At 39.5% G+C, this 15,462-nt stretch overlaps 1 protein-coding gene across 1 annotated transcript in view; it reads left to right on the forward strand.

Annotated features, from left to right (window-relative positions):
• The window catches only part of TERT (telomerase reverse transcriptase), a 32,715-nt gene extending 19,232 nt beyond the window's left edge, over positions 1-13,483 (forward strand). Inside the window, exons 9-16 of the mRNA XM_054193160.1 lie at positions 19-132; positions 2,001-2,072; positions 3,908-4,093; positions 5,522-5,648; positions 5,979-6,040; positions 8,014-8,138; positions 8,503-8,640; positions 13,110-13,483. Coding sequence (XP_054049135.1) covers positions 19-132; positions 2,001-2,072; positions 3,908-4,093; positions 5,522-5,648; positions 5,979-6,040; positions 8,014-8,138; positions 8,503-8,640; positions 13,110-13,213 — 928 coding nt within the window. The 3' untranslated portion in view covers positions 13,214-13,483. The remainder of the gene's footprint in view (positions 1-18; positions 133-2,000; positions 2,073-3,907; positions 4,094-5,521; positions 5,649-5,978; positions 6,041-8,013; positions 8,139-8,502; positions 8,641-13,109) is intronic.
• Positions 13,484-15,462: the final 1,979 nt, after the last annotated feature.

The raw sequence follows: 15,462 nt of genomic DNA on the forward strand, positions 1-15,462 counted from the left end.
TCTTTTATTCTTGACCAGATACTACTTACAGTGCTGTGGAATTCCACAGGGCTCCATTTTGTCAACCTTACTTTGCAGCTTATGCTATGGAGACATGGAAAACAAATTGCTCTGTGGAGTACAACAGGATGGGTAGGCATGCTTTGTTCTGGGCTCTGTTATAGTAATGCATAATATATAGTATATGTGGTTTTAGTATATACGTAGTATATGTATTATAGTATACGTGTTTATAATATATGTAGTATAGTAGATGTGTGACATTTTCTCTGAAGTTTAATTTTGAATTTCAAAGTTTTCCAACTCTCCATTAGGAAGTGTGGTGCACCCAAAGATCTCTACAGCTTCAGCGTCACTGCGGTTGGTTTGTGGGGGAATTTCCCTGTTTGTCATACGATTGGGAAGAAAAGAGCTGAAAAGAAGCTGTCCCAGATCTGTGGGTGGCAGATGTGTTCTTACAAAGAGCATAGTACTTAGGGATACCGTAAAGAGTCTGACAGGCCCTTGTACATGTAAGAAGTTTATGGTTCTCCCACACTCATTCCCACAGAGATTGTGATCTTCTCTCCTCAAACAAGATGGGATGTTGGTTACAGGCTTTATGATACTCCAGGCTTCTGCCTGAGGGCTTTCCAACCCACCATCTGTAAATCTTAGCATTTTATGAAGGTCACAGCTTTATTGCAGACTCTTTACAAGGCATCTTGGTTCTTGTTTGAAGCCCTATGTGGCTCTTGGTACATCTTCTAAGTGTTTGTGTCCTGCTTGCTCTTGCTTCTTAGGAGCTGGACAGAAAGCTAGCCTGGTAAAAGCTCTACGTCTATTAGCCATAAAAACTTTATGGTCCCTTTTACCTCTACATGAACTGATTGCCACTGAATTACAGATTTGGGTCTTTAGGCAAGAGCTAGACATCAGTGAGCCCCCTGAAGCTTGTCCGTGTTCACACATCTCCCTCCGTTGCTGTGAATTCTGTCCTAAGAAAGAATAAAGAAACTAAAAAGTGTGTAGGAATCCTCCAGATAAGTGCATCTGTCTGATGTCTCTTCTTGGGAGGCTCACGAAATAACGGGAAGTTTCAGGATTTTAAACGTATCCCTACACAAGTAGTAAGAGTTCTCATAAATATTAGGACACTGTGATGATATGAGTATAAACAGCTGTCTTTTGCTTTCAAAGGATTTTGTTTACACATACTGAAATTATGAAACTGATTCAGAAGAATGCACTTTTTTGTGTAGCAGCTATTTTTATATGGAGCAGATTTTAGAATGTTACTTAGGTGTCTGTTGAATGATTTTGATAGTTTCATTTGGCCTTTATGTCAAAAAAAATAATCTAGCTGTTGACTTGGTTAGGCAAAGGTGCAGTTGACCTGATCATAGTGATGGCAGTACTCCTGCTTTGAGAAGGGTCTGGACAAGATCATCTCCAGAGCTCCCTCTTTATGACCTACTAGGCAGGATTTATCAGAAAAATATGGGCATGCTTGCGGCAATAATTCTGTTGCAAAAGAAAATCCAGCCTTTACAGTGGTAGACTGTCGTCTGTTCTATGCTCAAGTTATAGCTTCACAAACAAATTATTACATGGTAAGCAAAGATACAGAATTAGAGCACATTAAGCATCTGATATCTCTGTGTGTACCTGGTATTACACCTCCTTTCCTTGTGTTGTATATTAAGATACAGCAAATTCTCCCTTGGAAAAGTGTAAAACCCTGCATCCAAGAAGCCACTGTGGAACAGCTTGTGTGCTGTAAATTCCTGTCATGTTTCATGTAGCCAGCCCCGTTGCTTTCTTATTTTTATTTTTTTTTTCATTTATTTTTAGGAAAGAAGCGGAACTGAGAATTTCTTCATGAGACACGATTTGGAGATCGTATTGGCCTCTACCTTCTTATGAATTAAAATGGGCACGTTGTTGCTCTGAAGAGTATGACAAAAATTTGAAAGGATTACATATCAAAAAGTCTAACATGAGTTTCTTCTTGATTACAGAGTCCTAATACGTCTCATTGATGACTTTTTGCTGGTTACACCACATTTAACACATGCCAGAACTTTTCTGAGGTATGCTGTAAAAGACATAGTCTTCAAAGTAATAAGCATTAACACCTTTAAGGTCATTCTTTTTCATCTTTATACAGGCTTGTCCATATAGGTATATTTGGTTTATGGGTTAATAATCAAGGGCTGTGTTGGAGTCCTTGCTGGTAGCCTGTGCCTGGGAGGAATCCTAATAGCTACGTTCTTGATGGCCAACTAACAATCTGGTACAACTCAGATGGTGGGGAATTGCTGCTGAGGTTTAAATTAGGGACCTAGCTACTGACCTTGATGGAGCTTCTAGCAGCAAGTAGTAGAGCGGACTAACCAAAGCAGCTGACAAGTGTCTTTTAAGACCATTTTCCTTCCAAATTTTAGGATGTCTTAGTTACATTCTTAAAAATGTTTTTACTGGGCAGGCGTGCTGCTATCTTCTATTCCTGGGGAAAGAATGCAACTTTTCTCTGATCCAATATTGCTAAGAATTTTCTGGTCATTAATATTTTGGGGTGAGTATTTGAAGCTACTGATAGCATGGCAGCATGCAGCTCACACAGAAGTTTTCAAACTGTAATTCTTTAGAGTGCTTCAGAACTACCTTTTTTTTTTTAAAAAAAAAAAAAAAAATTGGGCCTCAAAAGAGGTTCCTGGTTACCATGGATATGGATGTGCAGGCAGTATCCAAGAAGAGTTTTGCTGATGCCAAAGACAGTTTTAAGGATTCAAAGGAGAGGTCTTGAAGAGAAGCTTAGCATCTGCAATGCAGTCAATTGCATCATGCTTTTCAAATAGTCAGAAAGATGCAGCTGTTTTGAGCCTGAAAGGTGATGGGCAAATCAGTTAAGTACAGTTTGAAGTATAAACTGTACTAAACTGTGGATAGTGTACTTTGAAGACTTCATTTGTCCTCGTTTCCTCATCAGAACAGAAAGAAATTTCTAGGGATGTGCGGATTTTACAGTTCTGGAATAATGTCACTTGCAGTAGCATTGCAGATATCGTCCCACTTGCCCTTTGAAGTTATCAGCATCTTTTTTGTCTATCAGTTTCTGCACCAGCTGTGTTGATTTTCTGTAGACAAGTAACCTGTTCTGTACAATTTTTCCAGAACGGCTTACAGATCCTATGAACTCTCTGCCACAAATAGAGTAGTAACGTTTTTTTCCAATGGTGAAACTGGGGGACTCAAGAAATTTAATTTTGAGGAGATGGCATTTATGATGATTACTCCCCACCAAGAAGAGCCTACCTCTTCCTCTCACTCTTTAAAAGGATGAAGACTGCCCATGAATACGTTGCCAAGTAAGACAAACTGCTGCTTGTCCGTGAGGCAACACTGCTGATTCAATGTGTAGTAGGTAATCAGCAGGCATTCTGGCAATGAAAACATCCTTAGGGAAAACTTTGTGGAGAAAGTTCAAAATTTTTCATCAGATAAATGAGGTTCCTGTTACATGGATTCTCCTTGTTTTAGTTAACTTCCAAAAACAATAGCTCTTCATCTGCTTTTCCCAATGATTTTTGATCACAGTGGTTTCTGTGACTGTGGTTTATGCGTCTTGTCTCTAATGTTTCATGGCTTAAATTCTTAAGTTGCATTAATTTGCAAAAGTTTTTCCTCTGTTATCCTCATATCCGTAAGCTTATTTTTTTATTTTATTTATTTAGTTAGTTACTTCTAACGTCTTCAGTTGTGTTTGTTTCTAGCTGCGTTCCTTAAGCTAAAGTGTTGGCCGTGGTTCCCTTTATTCTTTGGTTTCTGTCCTTTTGTGCAAGATCGTATGCGTCTTGCAGCATGGTGGGCTTTTTTGTTTGCTTTTGTGGGGGCAGTTAAGACTAACTGTTTATATGTGTTTTAGGACTCTAGCAACAGGTATTCCTGAGTATGGCTTTTTAATAAACCCCAATAAGACAGTCGTGAATTTTCCTGTTGATGATATCCCAGGATGCTCCAAATTTAAACAGCTGCCAGATTGTCGTCTGATCCCGTGGTGTGGTTTATTATTAGATATACGGACACTTGAGGTTTATTGCGATTACTCCAGGTAAATAGAGTTGTATACTCAGTGTCAGCTTTAGAGTATATCATACACAGTGTGTGAAGCACAAAGGTGTCTTGTGAATGGTGTAGTTGAATTAACTGCAAAATAGATTTTACAATTCTGTTTCTTATACCGTAATTTAAACGTTTTATTCGGCTGTGCAGCCTGCTGTTTTCTTCATTCCATCCTGGTGGGATGTACGTACCATTAACACCATCAAATATGGCACACGTCACTAGTGACCAGAAGTCATATGCTGTATGGTGGCTACATGGTTCTGATAAAGTTTATTCAATCACCTCAGTTCGGCTTCTTTAACCATTATGCACTGTATTGTACCTGATATCGTATAACTACATTTATTTTTCTGAAACTGTTATTTTTTGTACCTTCCTAGAAGAAGCAGTAAGTATTACATGAACTACAGATTGGGATTAATTTTGTATAGGCTAGAGGGACTGGTAATCCTTTCAACATCAGAGGTGTTCCCTCTGGTACGCTTCAGATGGTAGTGCAGGGGAGAAGTAACCTCTCTGTAAACTAGCAGCCTTGACTACATACACAAAGCAGTCTGAAGTGGTGTAGAACTCAGGACGGGACAATGTATCCTACTGAAAAGCTCTGTAGGCCCTTTACATGGACTACGAGAGATGGCGTTAGACATTTGCTAAAGATTAACAAGAAAGAACTGTTTAAACTGAAGGATGATACCATATTTAGTATAAACATACATTTAAGTGGGAAACTGGGAGGAGATTTTCCATCAGCAGTGTGGTGAAGTCCTTCACTAGTCTTCCAAAACAGAAAAGCTTGGTCATTTTAGGAAAGGAATTTATATGACATGATTTTATGTAACAACAGAGGACTAAAATCAGCAGCCAGAGAGAGAGATGCGCTAGCAGTGTTTCTAAAAGAAACAGTTGACGTTGATGAGGGCATTGGTGCTGTTGGTCTGGGAGACACTAATCAGAACCCTGAGGATGTTTTTTACAAGGGCCGCCTTGCTTTTGATAAGTAATTGGAACACCAAAGTGAACAGAGGTGGTTTCCAGCCTAAGCTCCTGCGTTGCATGGATCATAGTGGAGTATAACCTGGTTGTCACTAATGTTGTTAGTTGTTAATGATGGTCTGGGTAGACCGTGCGTTTTAGAAATACATAGAGTTTGTGTTTGAGGTTATTTGTTTGGGGTTTTTTTAGCAGGGTGAATTATTCAGCCCTGACGTATTGAAGTCGTTCCTTAGCTAATAGCCTTAAGGCCACAATATCTAGTCTCTTTATAAATTTAATTTAGTTATAGTCATCTTTTAGCTACTGGCTCATTGATTAGCTGGCAGTCTCTGAAACATGAGAAGTTAAATGAGGCTTACTTTAGAGAATTTAATTTAGTTTATTAGCCTATGGAGTTTAACTACTTTTTTTTTTTTTCTAGTTATACCTGTACTTCTATCAGATCAAGTCTTTCCTTCAATTCAAGTAGAACAGCTGGGAAAAACATGAAACACAAATTGATTACAGTCCTCAAACTGAAATGCCATTGTTTATTTCTTGATTTACAGGTGGGAATATGAAAATGGATGTTTGGAAATACTGTGATTAGTGATAAAGAGCATTAAAAAACTGCTTTGAGTTCTAACTCTTTATGTTGATTTTGAGAGGCAATCCACATAACTTGGAAATGTTGACATAAACTAAAAAGTGGGGTCTCAGGACCATCTGGAGCTGAGCCTTCACAAGATTGTTAACTTAGGTACATAAAAGAAATCTTTAAAGTTTAGCATAAAATATTTTTTCTCTGTATCTCGAAATCATCTTATGCTGTTGAACTTCGAACAAATCCTGTCGTGACACTACACTACTCCTATAGCTTTGTTTCTGTTCTGTTCTAGATCAACAGCCTTAGAACAGTTTTCATTAACATCTACAAGATATTTTTACTTCAGGCTTACAGGTAGGTCACTGTCTTCTGCAGTAACTTGGAATATTTCACTACTCTTTCTTGACACGTGGAGGAGCTATGGATTAGGAAAAAGCGTGCCATATAAATGTGCAGTGGTAAATGTCAGTAGTAAGCCATGATATTCTTGTTTCAACGCTGTTTTAAGTAATATTATCAGATTCAGGATACAGGATTATATTCATGTGTGTGTTTGTGACACTTTGCTAAATGGACTTTCAGTGTCTCGTGGTATTGACAGCTGACCTCAAGAAAAGCAGTTTGTTATACTGCAGGAGGATGACAAGAAGCCTTATCACTTATTAACCAGTTTATATTTAGAACTTTGTATCTATTAAAATCATATAGGACTTTGACCTGTATAACTTTGCCTTAAGTGAAGTTTCATTGTACCAAGTTAATTGCAGATTCTTAGCTGCTGATAATGTCTTAATTGCTCCTTAGCTGGTAATATCTTGGGTTTTGTGAGCTGTTCTTGACCAGCAGAGGAAGTGAATGTTTTAAACAAGGATAAAGAGAAGGAAATCAAAGCTGATAAGCAAGTTGGGAGAAAATAGTAATCTCTGTTCATCAAAAACTTTGAATGGTTGACAGCACCAATTAATTGTTTGTTTATTGTTTTAGCGCAAAAGAAAAGTATAAGAGGTGCTTCCCTCTTTACAGAAATCAGGTGTTGCTCTTTTGCTAGGCTCATACTTGTTAGGAAGTGACATCTTAGTTTTATTCTCAAATTCAACTTGGTCTGTGTTCACCCTGTATTATTCTTGTGTCCAAGAAGTGTAATTAGACTTGTTTACTGCAGCACTGATGTGTCCAAACTCTTAAACTTTGTGTCGTGAGTGACTTATGCTTTTCCTCTGATGTTGGACATGATTACTTAGTTACTTCTCTTTGCTTTTATGGTAACGCTCTAGCAAAGGTCTTTATGTTAAGGGTACCTTTAAAAAACTGTCCACTATGGTAACAGCGTGTCAGGTTAATTCTGCCAGAGCTCTGTGATGCAGCATGGTAATTATGTTTATCCTTTAAATATTTTGAGATTTCAGAATTTCTTGACGTGATTACACTTATGCTGGGTTAATTTAATAAACAAGTATATACATTGTTGAGTAATTACAAATCAGCATTGTAATTGTTGACTATATTCAGCGTGAGCAGGATTATAATTCCAGAGTCTGAAGAAAAAAAAAAGCAAAAAAAAAGCCAACAGTCTTAAAATATACCCAAACAGAGATATAAGGGATCATACAATACAAGTAGTTTCTGTAGAATTGGCTTCCAGATAGACAAAAGAGTGAGGATCCTGGTCTGTGGAACACGACATCATTTGTAGGTCTGTTTCCCTGAGTTTCTGAACAGCATTTTTTGTGGGGCTTTGCTTTGTTTTGTTTTTCTTGTGTGGGTGCTCTCTGGCTGTATGTTCTGTGATATGGAATTAATGAGGATGTGTAGTTTAACTTTCCCTGCACAGATGACAGTCGTTGTACTCAGAAGAGCATTCTGGTTACCAAGGCAGAGGGCTTCCAGAACTTTCAGGGCAGAATTTACAAATAAACATAATATGTGTCTGACACTGTAGGGATGTGTATATATAGGAGAGGTGCTGTATGTTAACAGTGTTGACATAGAATGGTTTGGGTTGGAAGGGACCTTAAAGATCATCTAGTTCCAGCCCCCCTGCCATGGGCAGGGACACCTCCCACTAGACCAGGCTGCTCAAAGCCCCATCCAGCCTGGCCTTGAACACTTCCAGGGATGGGGCATCCACAACTTCCCTGGGCAACCTGTGCCAGTGTCTCACCAGCCTCACAGTGATTAATTTCTTCCTTACATCTAATCTAAATCTACCCTCTTAGCTAAAGACTGTTGGGTGCTTTTAAATTTTTTATAGTGCCTAAGGTATGTAATCATAGTTTCACTCGAAATTGCAAATGACTTGTAATTAAATAGGCTGCTTTTGTGAACAGGTTCCACGCCTGTGTTCTCCAACTTCCATTCAACCAGCAAGTCAGAAACAATCCTTATTTCTTCCTAAGGATCGTCTCTGAAACTGCATCATGCTGCTATTCCATCCTGAAAGCAAAAAACTCAGGTATAGTATGTTAATGGCTATGAAGTAGCATGTTTGTGTTTGGTTTTTGAGGGTTTTTTTGACAAATAAAATGTCTTGAATGTGCAGTCAGATCATGTCATTTTGAGATAAAGACCAAGAATAAAAAATATGGAGTGCATGATAGGAGTCATGGTGCATTTTTTTTTCTTAAACTCAATTTCCTGAAAATAGTAAAATGCTTTAGGTTTAAATTTTTAGTCTTCTGCTGACATAGGAGACTTCATTGACTACATAATTTTTCATAAAAAATCTTGGAGTGATTTTCTAGAAAGAGAGGAGGGGTCAGACATACTTCTTAATGCTCATCATTTTCAGTGACATTAATTTCCTGTTCTGTTTCTAGGGGTTGCTTTAGGTAAGAAAGGTGCATCTGGCCTGTTCCCTTCTGAGGCAGCAGAATGGCTCTGCTACCACGCCTTTGCTGTCAAACTGGCAAACCACAAGGTTGTTTACAAATGCCTGCTTAAGCCCCTAAAAATCTGTAAGTATTTGATTATTTTTACAGTTTGAAATATGGTTAATTGTAATAAAACTTGGAATCTAATGGATTTTTTTTATGTTTTCTTGTCATAAAGTGTTGTTCTAAAATGTGCATTAATGAACTCTCTGATTTTAATCAAATTTGCTAAGTAGACAAATTAAAATGGTATGTTTTTCAGCACTGCACATTCTAGACCCTTGTTCTTAAGAGAAAGCTATTGATATTTGGCAGTCAATAAGTTTGTACTGTTCAGAAATCTTAATAAGATTGTGTTAATCATATAAGCATTCTCAGCAGGTTTAACTAAATGAAATATGAATGCTCAGTTTTCTTTTTAAAAAATGTAGAATAATTGGCAACTAAATAAATTCCTTCTGCAATTCCTCTTACCAAAAAAGCGTCACTGAGGTCACTTTGAAACAGAAGCACTTGCTGCACTGCATACGCTGTGTTGTAATAGGGGGAAGTGGTGTTGGCAAATCTTTGACCCTTCTACTCGATGAAAGAAGGTGTCTGCTCCTGGGGAGCTCACTCTTTGACCAGTTGTGTGGTCTGTCCCCAGGCCAGCCACAGAAATAATAGAATTTTCTGTTCTAAGATACTGGAAGTGAACAGTAGTAGGCTTTTCTGAAGCAGTCAGCGCTGTTGTTGAATTTAGCTGCAGTGAAGGCCGGTCTCTCAACACCGACTCTCTGATTGACACTCTGAATGAATCATTACTTGGGTGGTTTTGTTATACAACACAGAAATTCTTCAGTCTGGTTCCAAATAACCCCTATTTGATTTTAAATGTATCACAAGCTTCCTTTGATACCTGTGCTGAGGCCCAGTGCCCAAAAAGAGAGCAGTTCTGCTTTTGGAAGTAAGCACTTCCTTCCCATATCAAAGGCTTGCAGCAACGCTGGAATGCACACGGTCTGATTTTTGGTAGCGCGGTGTGAACATATCAAAGATGACACTTGAACACTTACAGGAAACAAACTGATGGTCAGTATCGCACCAGGAGCATTCCTGACTTTCTGTTGCAATGGACTTTCTGTAGGGAGCAGAACTTCAGTGACTTCTCCCAGAGAAGTTCCTTGTCTCAGAGTTACTGATGCCAAAACCAGAAGCACTGTGTCTGCTCGCTGCTGCTGTGAAGCCAGTTCTGTTCAGCCCTTCTAGAAGTACCAGGGGAGGCAGGCCCTGCCTCTGGGAAGGAAAGAGGTGGCTGATTGCTTCACGTGGAAAGGATAGAAACTGAAGAACTGAGCAGAGAATGCAGTAGTCACACCCTGTAAGATAATTGCGTCTCTGGGAGCTGTGTCAGTTCTCTAAGATCCATATAGAACACACCAGAGTTTTCATCTCTAATGCTGAAAGTTTTGCTCTTGGGATCTTTGCAGACCACAATCAGAGCCAAAGTTCCCCCATCCTGCTCTGTGCATGCTTTGCTGTTGAATCTGACAGTGCGTTCAGGGTGGAGGTACAGCCCCAGGCGGCTTTATTGTTCAGCAGAATCTCATCTTCCATGGGTTTGTGCATCTGCTGCAAAAGTGGTCTCTGCTGCCCACAAAATCACACCACCACAGATACCAGGGAAAATGGGCTGGGAAGTAGAGGTGGAATTTTTCTAGTTTGAATAATGATGGTTGTTAAGTTCCTTCTGCTGTACCTGTACAGCCCCTTGCCTAACCACAGTATTGACCCGAAACTTGCACGTGGTCCAGGCCTTACTCTGTATGCACAGTTTCTAACCCAAGAAGGGAAAACTCACCACTTCTCTGGCAGTGAGAATTGCCCTTGCAGAAATGCCCTTGCTTCCTAAATTCCTGGGGAGAACTATTAATGTTGGACTTACTGAGTATTGTAGGGGTGGAGCAGGAAAAGTCCAAAGGCAAGTAGAAAATTAGTGGTGACGTTCTCTTGAAGAGAGTAATTTCCAGCTATTCTTTCATAAATCTTACCTTCTCTGAGGCAGAATCTGTTCTTCACATCCATAATGTCAGAACATCTCTCTCTTTTCATCTACAAGGCCCAGTTTCTTTTGGAAATATCTGAGAGTTCAAGTACACTGCTGAAAGATCAAAGGCCCAGACATTTTTGCTTAATGGCTGCCTAAACAATTAGCAGGCTGTGACTTGTTTTTACTGTGAAACTTTTAAGATGGAAGTTTTTGCTGTGATTGGTCAAAAGATCACTGGGGCCTAAGTAACTCGAATGCCATCTCCAAGATCTCCATTTCTTATAGCCCCTGAAATTTTACCTGTACTTCCACTAGCCCCGTTCCTCCTGTGCTGCAAGGGTTGATAGAATACTTGGTGGAGCACTTCTGTAGTTGCCGTTTTTATGAAAAGCTCTCAAAACATCTACCAGGTATTTTGGCAGGAGGGTATATGTTTGTGGTCAGCTTGTCATGCAACTTGAATGTTTACTAGTGACCGTAATTTTGAGAGGTGCGTTGACTGCATGCATGTTTGCTTCCCACCTGCCTTTCTCCTTCCTTTAAGAGTTGGTTGAGGTTTTAAAAATAATTTCAAAATGCTTTTGAGAAGGGGCTGAGAAGGCACCAGATGCCCCGCTGAGCAGGAGGGAAGGCGAGGCATCAGTGTGCTGGTACAAAGCTGTACAAAGACATCTTGTGATCTGTAGTGGTAAGTCACGTGCATACCCTTGGTGTGAACGTGCATTGTTATCTCCATGTCTCCAAGATCGCTGGTCATAGATAAAGGCTGTTTTTCAGTCACCTGATTGTACATGGTGCTTATATTTGTATTTTCTTCCAAGTTTAGTAAGATACTAGGCCTTCCAATCCTGCAGGAACGCACTAAAATCCATTTAGAGAGACATCGATAGATAGTTTTCTATGCAGTTTTATAAATTAGTTTTGTTTGGCCTGCATCAGACTTATTCCTGAGTAATGTTATTGTAATCAGAACATCATGCTGTAGAGCAGGTTACTACAGAGCTGAGTATTATGCAGAGATACGGGAGCTAATTTTAAGCCCTGTGTTTTAAGTTTTATCTTACTTCTGGAAATCAGGGGGCATGCGTGCATGTCAGAGTTGCTGTGACAGGAAAGCCACTGGTTCTTAGGTGCGTTCCTGTAAAATTAGCTCAGTATCTCTGTACGGCACAGAAGTCTGTAGCACAGAGGTAGCCAATGCTGGTAATAGCGCCTGTGTTGACCTTACCCCACTACACCACTTGTCATTTTGGAGTTTGTATCGGCTATATAAAACCTATTACCCCTGTAAGATCGTGTTGTTGACAGGAATTGATATAAACTATAATTCTTTTTGTTGTGTCCCTGTACCTGCCTTTCCATTACTCTCCGTGGGAATCAATATCAAAATAGGCATTGGGTAGAAGGTTCTTCCCGCTGTTCCAAAACCTGTTAAATATCAACACTGGGGGCTTGTCAGTACCAGTTGTCGTCATTCCTCAGGGTTAAGTATATAAAACATAGTTACTGTTTAACATCCCTCCTATTATTACCAGTGGGGGAAGGAGAAAGAGTCTTTCCTTATCATGATAAGATATCAATACATCATCTGTCTCCTTTCCAAATACAGAACAAATGTTTATTGAGCACTTCTACCTTTCTGCACCATTGACAATTTTGCCAACTCTGTTTAGGTAACGGACTTAAACTGTTGCTAGGATTTTACATGTTCTTCCTAGTCTTTAAAAACCTTTTTATTGTGGATAGTTCTGTCGATGATAGACTCAGTGACCTTCTATGTTTCAAAACTCTTATGTCCTCTTGTAAAAATTTAATTCCTGATTTAAGAGCCTCATTTACTGTCCAAAATTTTCCACCATAAGGGTGGCTTTCCAGTTAGCCTCTCTTCTCTTACAAGGAAACACAGTGGAGAGAATTGCTCTGCCCAGTATATAGCAAAAGGTGTGTTTTCTACAGGTTTGGTTTTTTTTTAATCTTTTCGTATACATCAGTTCCAAGCATAGGCTACTTCGATGTCGTATCTGAAACTAGAGGGGAAAAGAAACAGTTTGAGAATACCTTCCTTCTGTAGGTAAACATTAGCAACCAGATAAGGACCTGTCCCTTGTTCTTACAATTGTTTAAAATAGGGTCTTCCAAAGTAGATGATGTTTGACAGAGGGTCTTTTTTGGTGGATATAGTTGTTGAATAAACGGTCTTATACTTTAAAAAAAATTTTTTAAGTTCTTAAATCCAAACAAGGAAGTGTTACAAGAACAGAGTATGAGGAATTTGCTCCTTGGTTTTCTTAGTTTGTGAATATTTTAACATATGATTTTTAACCCTTTTATTTAGTAGCCTGTTTTAAGGGCAAAAGAATAGTAGCGTATTTTATTACAACTTTTTTTTATCCCCATATTCCATGTGTTCCAACTTTTAGGTGGATTCGGCTAGTATTGATTTCATTACTTTATTAACATTTTCCCTAAAACAGAGTTGTTAGTTACTTGCAGTAGTAATAAATTGTTTCTGATATTTTGGTAGGTAAGATGCAGCTATTCAAGAAGATCCCAAAGGATACTATGGCACTACTGAAGACAGTGACAGAACCGTCTCTTTGTCAAGATTTCAAAGCTATCCTGGACTAACTGATTGAAGCTTATTTCATAATTTTTCCAGGTTTGAAAATAAATGTCTTTAGATGACTTTTCTCTGTAGTTTCTTTTGGTAGAGTGGATCAAAAGCAACTTCACTCCAGAGTTTTCCATGTTTGCTCCCAGATACCACACAAGGACTTAAAAAGAGCAGACAATTATGTTTATACCTTCTTGTTTGTGTTTGCCTGTACATTCACAGGCTATTTGAAGTAATTGACTTGGTTTCGTTCAGTAATTCCGATCTTCTTGATGAAGGCATCATTAGACCATGTTCTGTACAAACAGATCTACTTTCTTGTTTCAGTGTGTTGTTTCTGAAAAACTGTTCTTTGCTTCTTTGTGTTGCAGACTATTTTATAATAAATTGTCTGGTTAATTGCAATAACACATACTTGTCGCCAGTACTTTTATTTTATAGTGATCTTTATCATCCTGCCCCACCGGGTTATGTCCGGAAAGACAGTTACCTGCACAGGGCAAGTGCATTTCATGGCACTACCTAGCAAGATGTACAGGTTAGAAATTTTATGCTTTGGAGTACACAACTAATATATGCCAAAATTTCAGTGTCAAAGTTTAGTGTATACTTTAAATATTTTGAATACTTGGTGCTATTTTTAGTGCAGTGATATACAGAACGATGGTGGTGTATTTATACCTACAAAACAAACTTCTTGATTAGATAATATACCAAGTAGATTACTCTGCTATTTGCATTTCCTGATCTTTATTTAGGTTTATCTTTGGCTCTATGATGTTACTGAAGTACTCTCTAGCCCTGGTGTTGGCGTGTTGTGCGCAGCTGAATTTTGCCCTGTGGCTGCTCTGATAAATCGGCCCATAGTTTTTCTTTCTCTTCCAGGCTTGTGTGTTGAATTTGCATTGCTTTAATGTAGACCTATTTTTATTAGGATTTTTCTGCCTGTGTTATAGGCTAAATAGCAGCTGCTTGGACATTTTCTCGAAGCAGATGGAGGATATCTTGCTGGAGTGAAACACAGTGTAGGCAGCGTTACTCAGTAGATGTTTTCTTTCAAAGGAGTGACAGACCACCACCACGCAGGGATTGGTAACACGGCTCCTAGAAGCCTATTTGCAGTATTGCAGCCTGTCTATTAACATCATAACTCACTTCAAACTGTCAAAATTTACAGTGGCAGTCATATGGTTTGGGTTGTTTTTTTTTTTTCTTTCTATGAAGCAGCACTGTTAAAATTTAAAAAAAAGGCCATAGAACAATTGCTCCTACTAGAGTAGAGGGCAGATGAAGAACAGCCTAATTGCTCCCCAGCCAGCAGCTCAAACATTTAAACCCCACCCCTTCCCAACGATGTTCTCCAGTGATCCGGGTGTGAGGGAGCACTGTCATAGGCACCGTCATGCAAGAGAAACCTGGTGGTGCAGGAAGCTTTGTTTCATTGGATCATGTGGCAGGAAGAGGCAGCGAGATGCTCCAACGAGGGCCTTGGCAGTGGTGAGACTTGAGTCTTGGAGAACTTCCTACACCGGCTAGAGCTGCTCCTGCCTGTGGCCATTCACCCTTTACCCGGACTTTCTTCAGCTGTGCACGCATTCCTTCCTGCTTCACTTCCCCTCTCCTGCTGTAGTGGTTGTGGGTAATACAAATTTTAAGTCTACCGCTTACTGCACGGGCCCTGTGCATTTTGTGTGTTGTGCTCAAGAAGCCTGTGCTGATAGGCAGCAGTAGGGATGAATCCATGCTTACTTTCTCCTGGTCACTGAGTTCCGCATGAACCTTCAGGTAAGGTTCATGCAGAGGAGCCTGATTGTTTCCTGAGAACCAACGAGTATGCCTATTTTGAAAGAACAGTCTGGAATAAGGGGTGGGCAGCCTGGAAGGATACCTCATGAGCTAGGATCCTACAGCACAAATCCATACAGGGAGGATGGGCCCCTGGGAAGAGCGGGGAGCCTTTCTGCAGTGAACAGCTGCCCCAAGGCAAACTTGCAGCCTGTTTAAAAGAGTGTCCTGGATAAGTCGGGTAGGTAACTGGAGCAAGAGCTGTGTCGAGTTGGTCAGTATTTCGGAAAGCATTGCAGATAGGGTGTGCTTGGGAGGACCAGAAGAAAACCTCTCTGCTCCCATCCAAGAACAAGGTAGTTGTGGATAGATTTGCTTCTAAGCCTTTGAATTTCGATTTTGTCCAGGTGAGCCAAAACATGTTTTATTTTATAAGTTTTAATGTTAAATTCATGTCATTCAGCATGCTCCCGTCTAG

The sequence above is a fragment of the Rissa tridactyla genome, chromosome 2 (assembly GCF_028500815.1).
Source record: "Rissa tridactyla isolate bRisTri1 chromosome 2, bRisTri1.patW.cur.20221130, whole genome shotgun sequence".
Classification (NCBI taxonomy): Eukaryota; Metazoa; Chordata; class Aves; order Charadriiformes; family Laridae; genus Rissa; species Rissa tridactyla.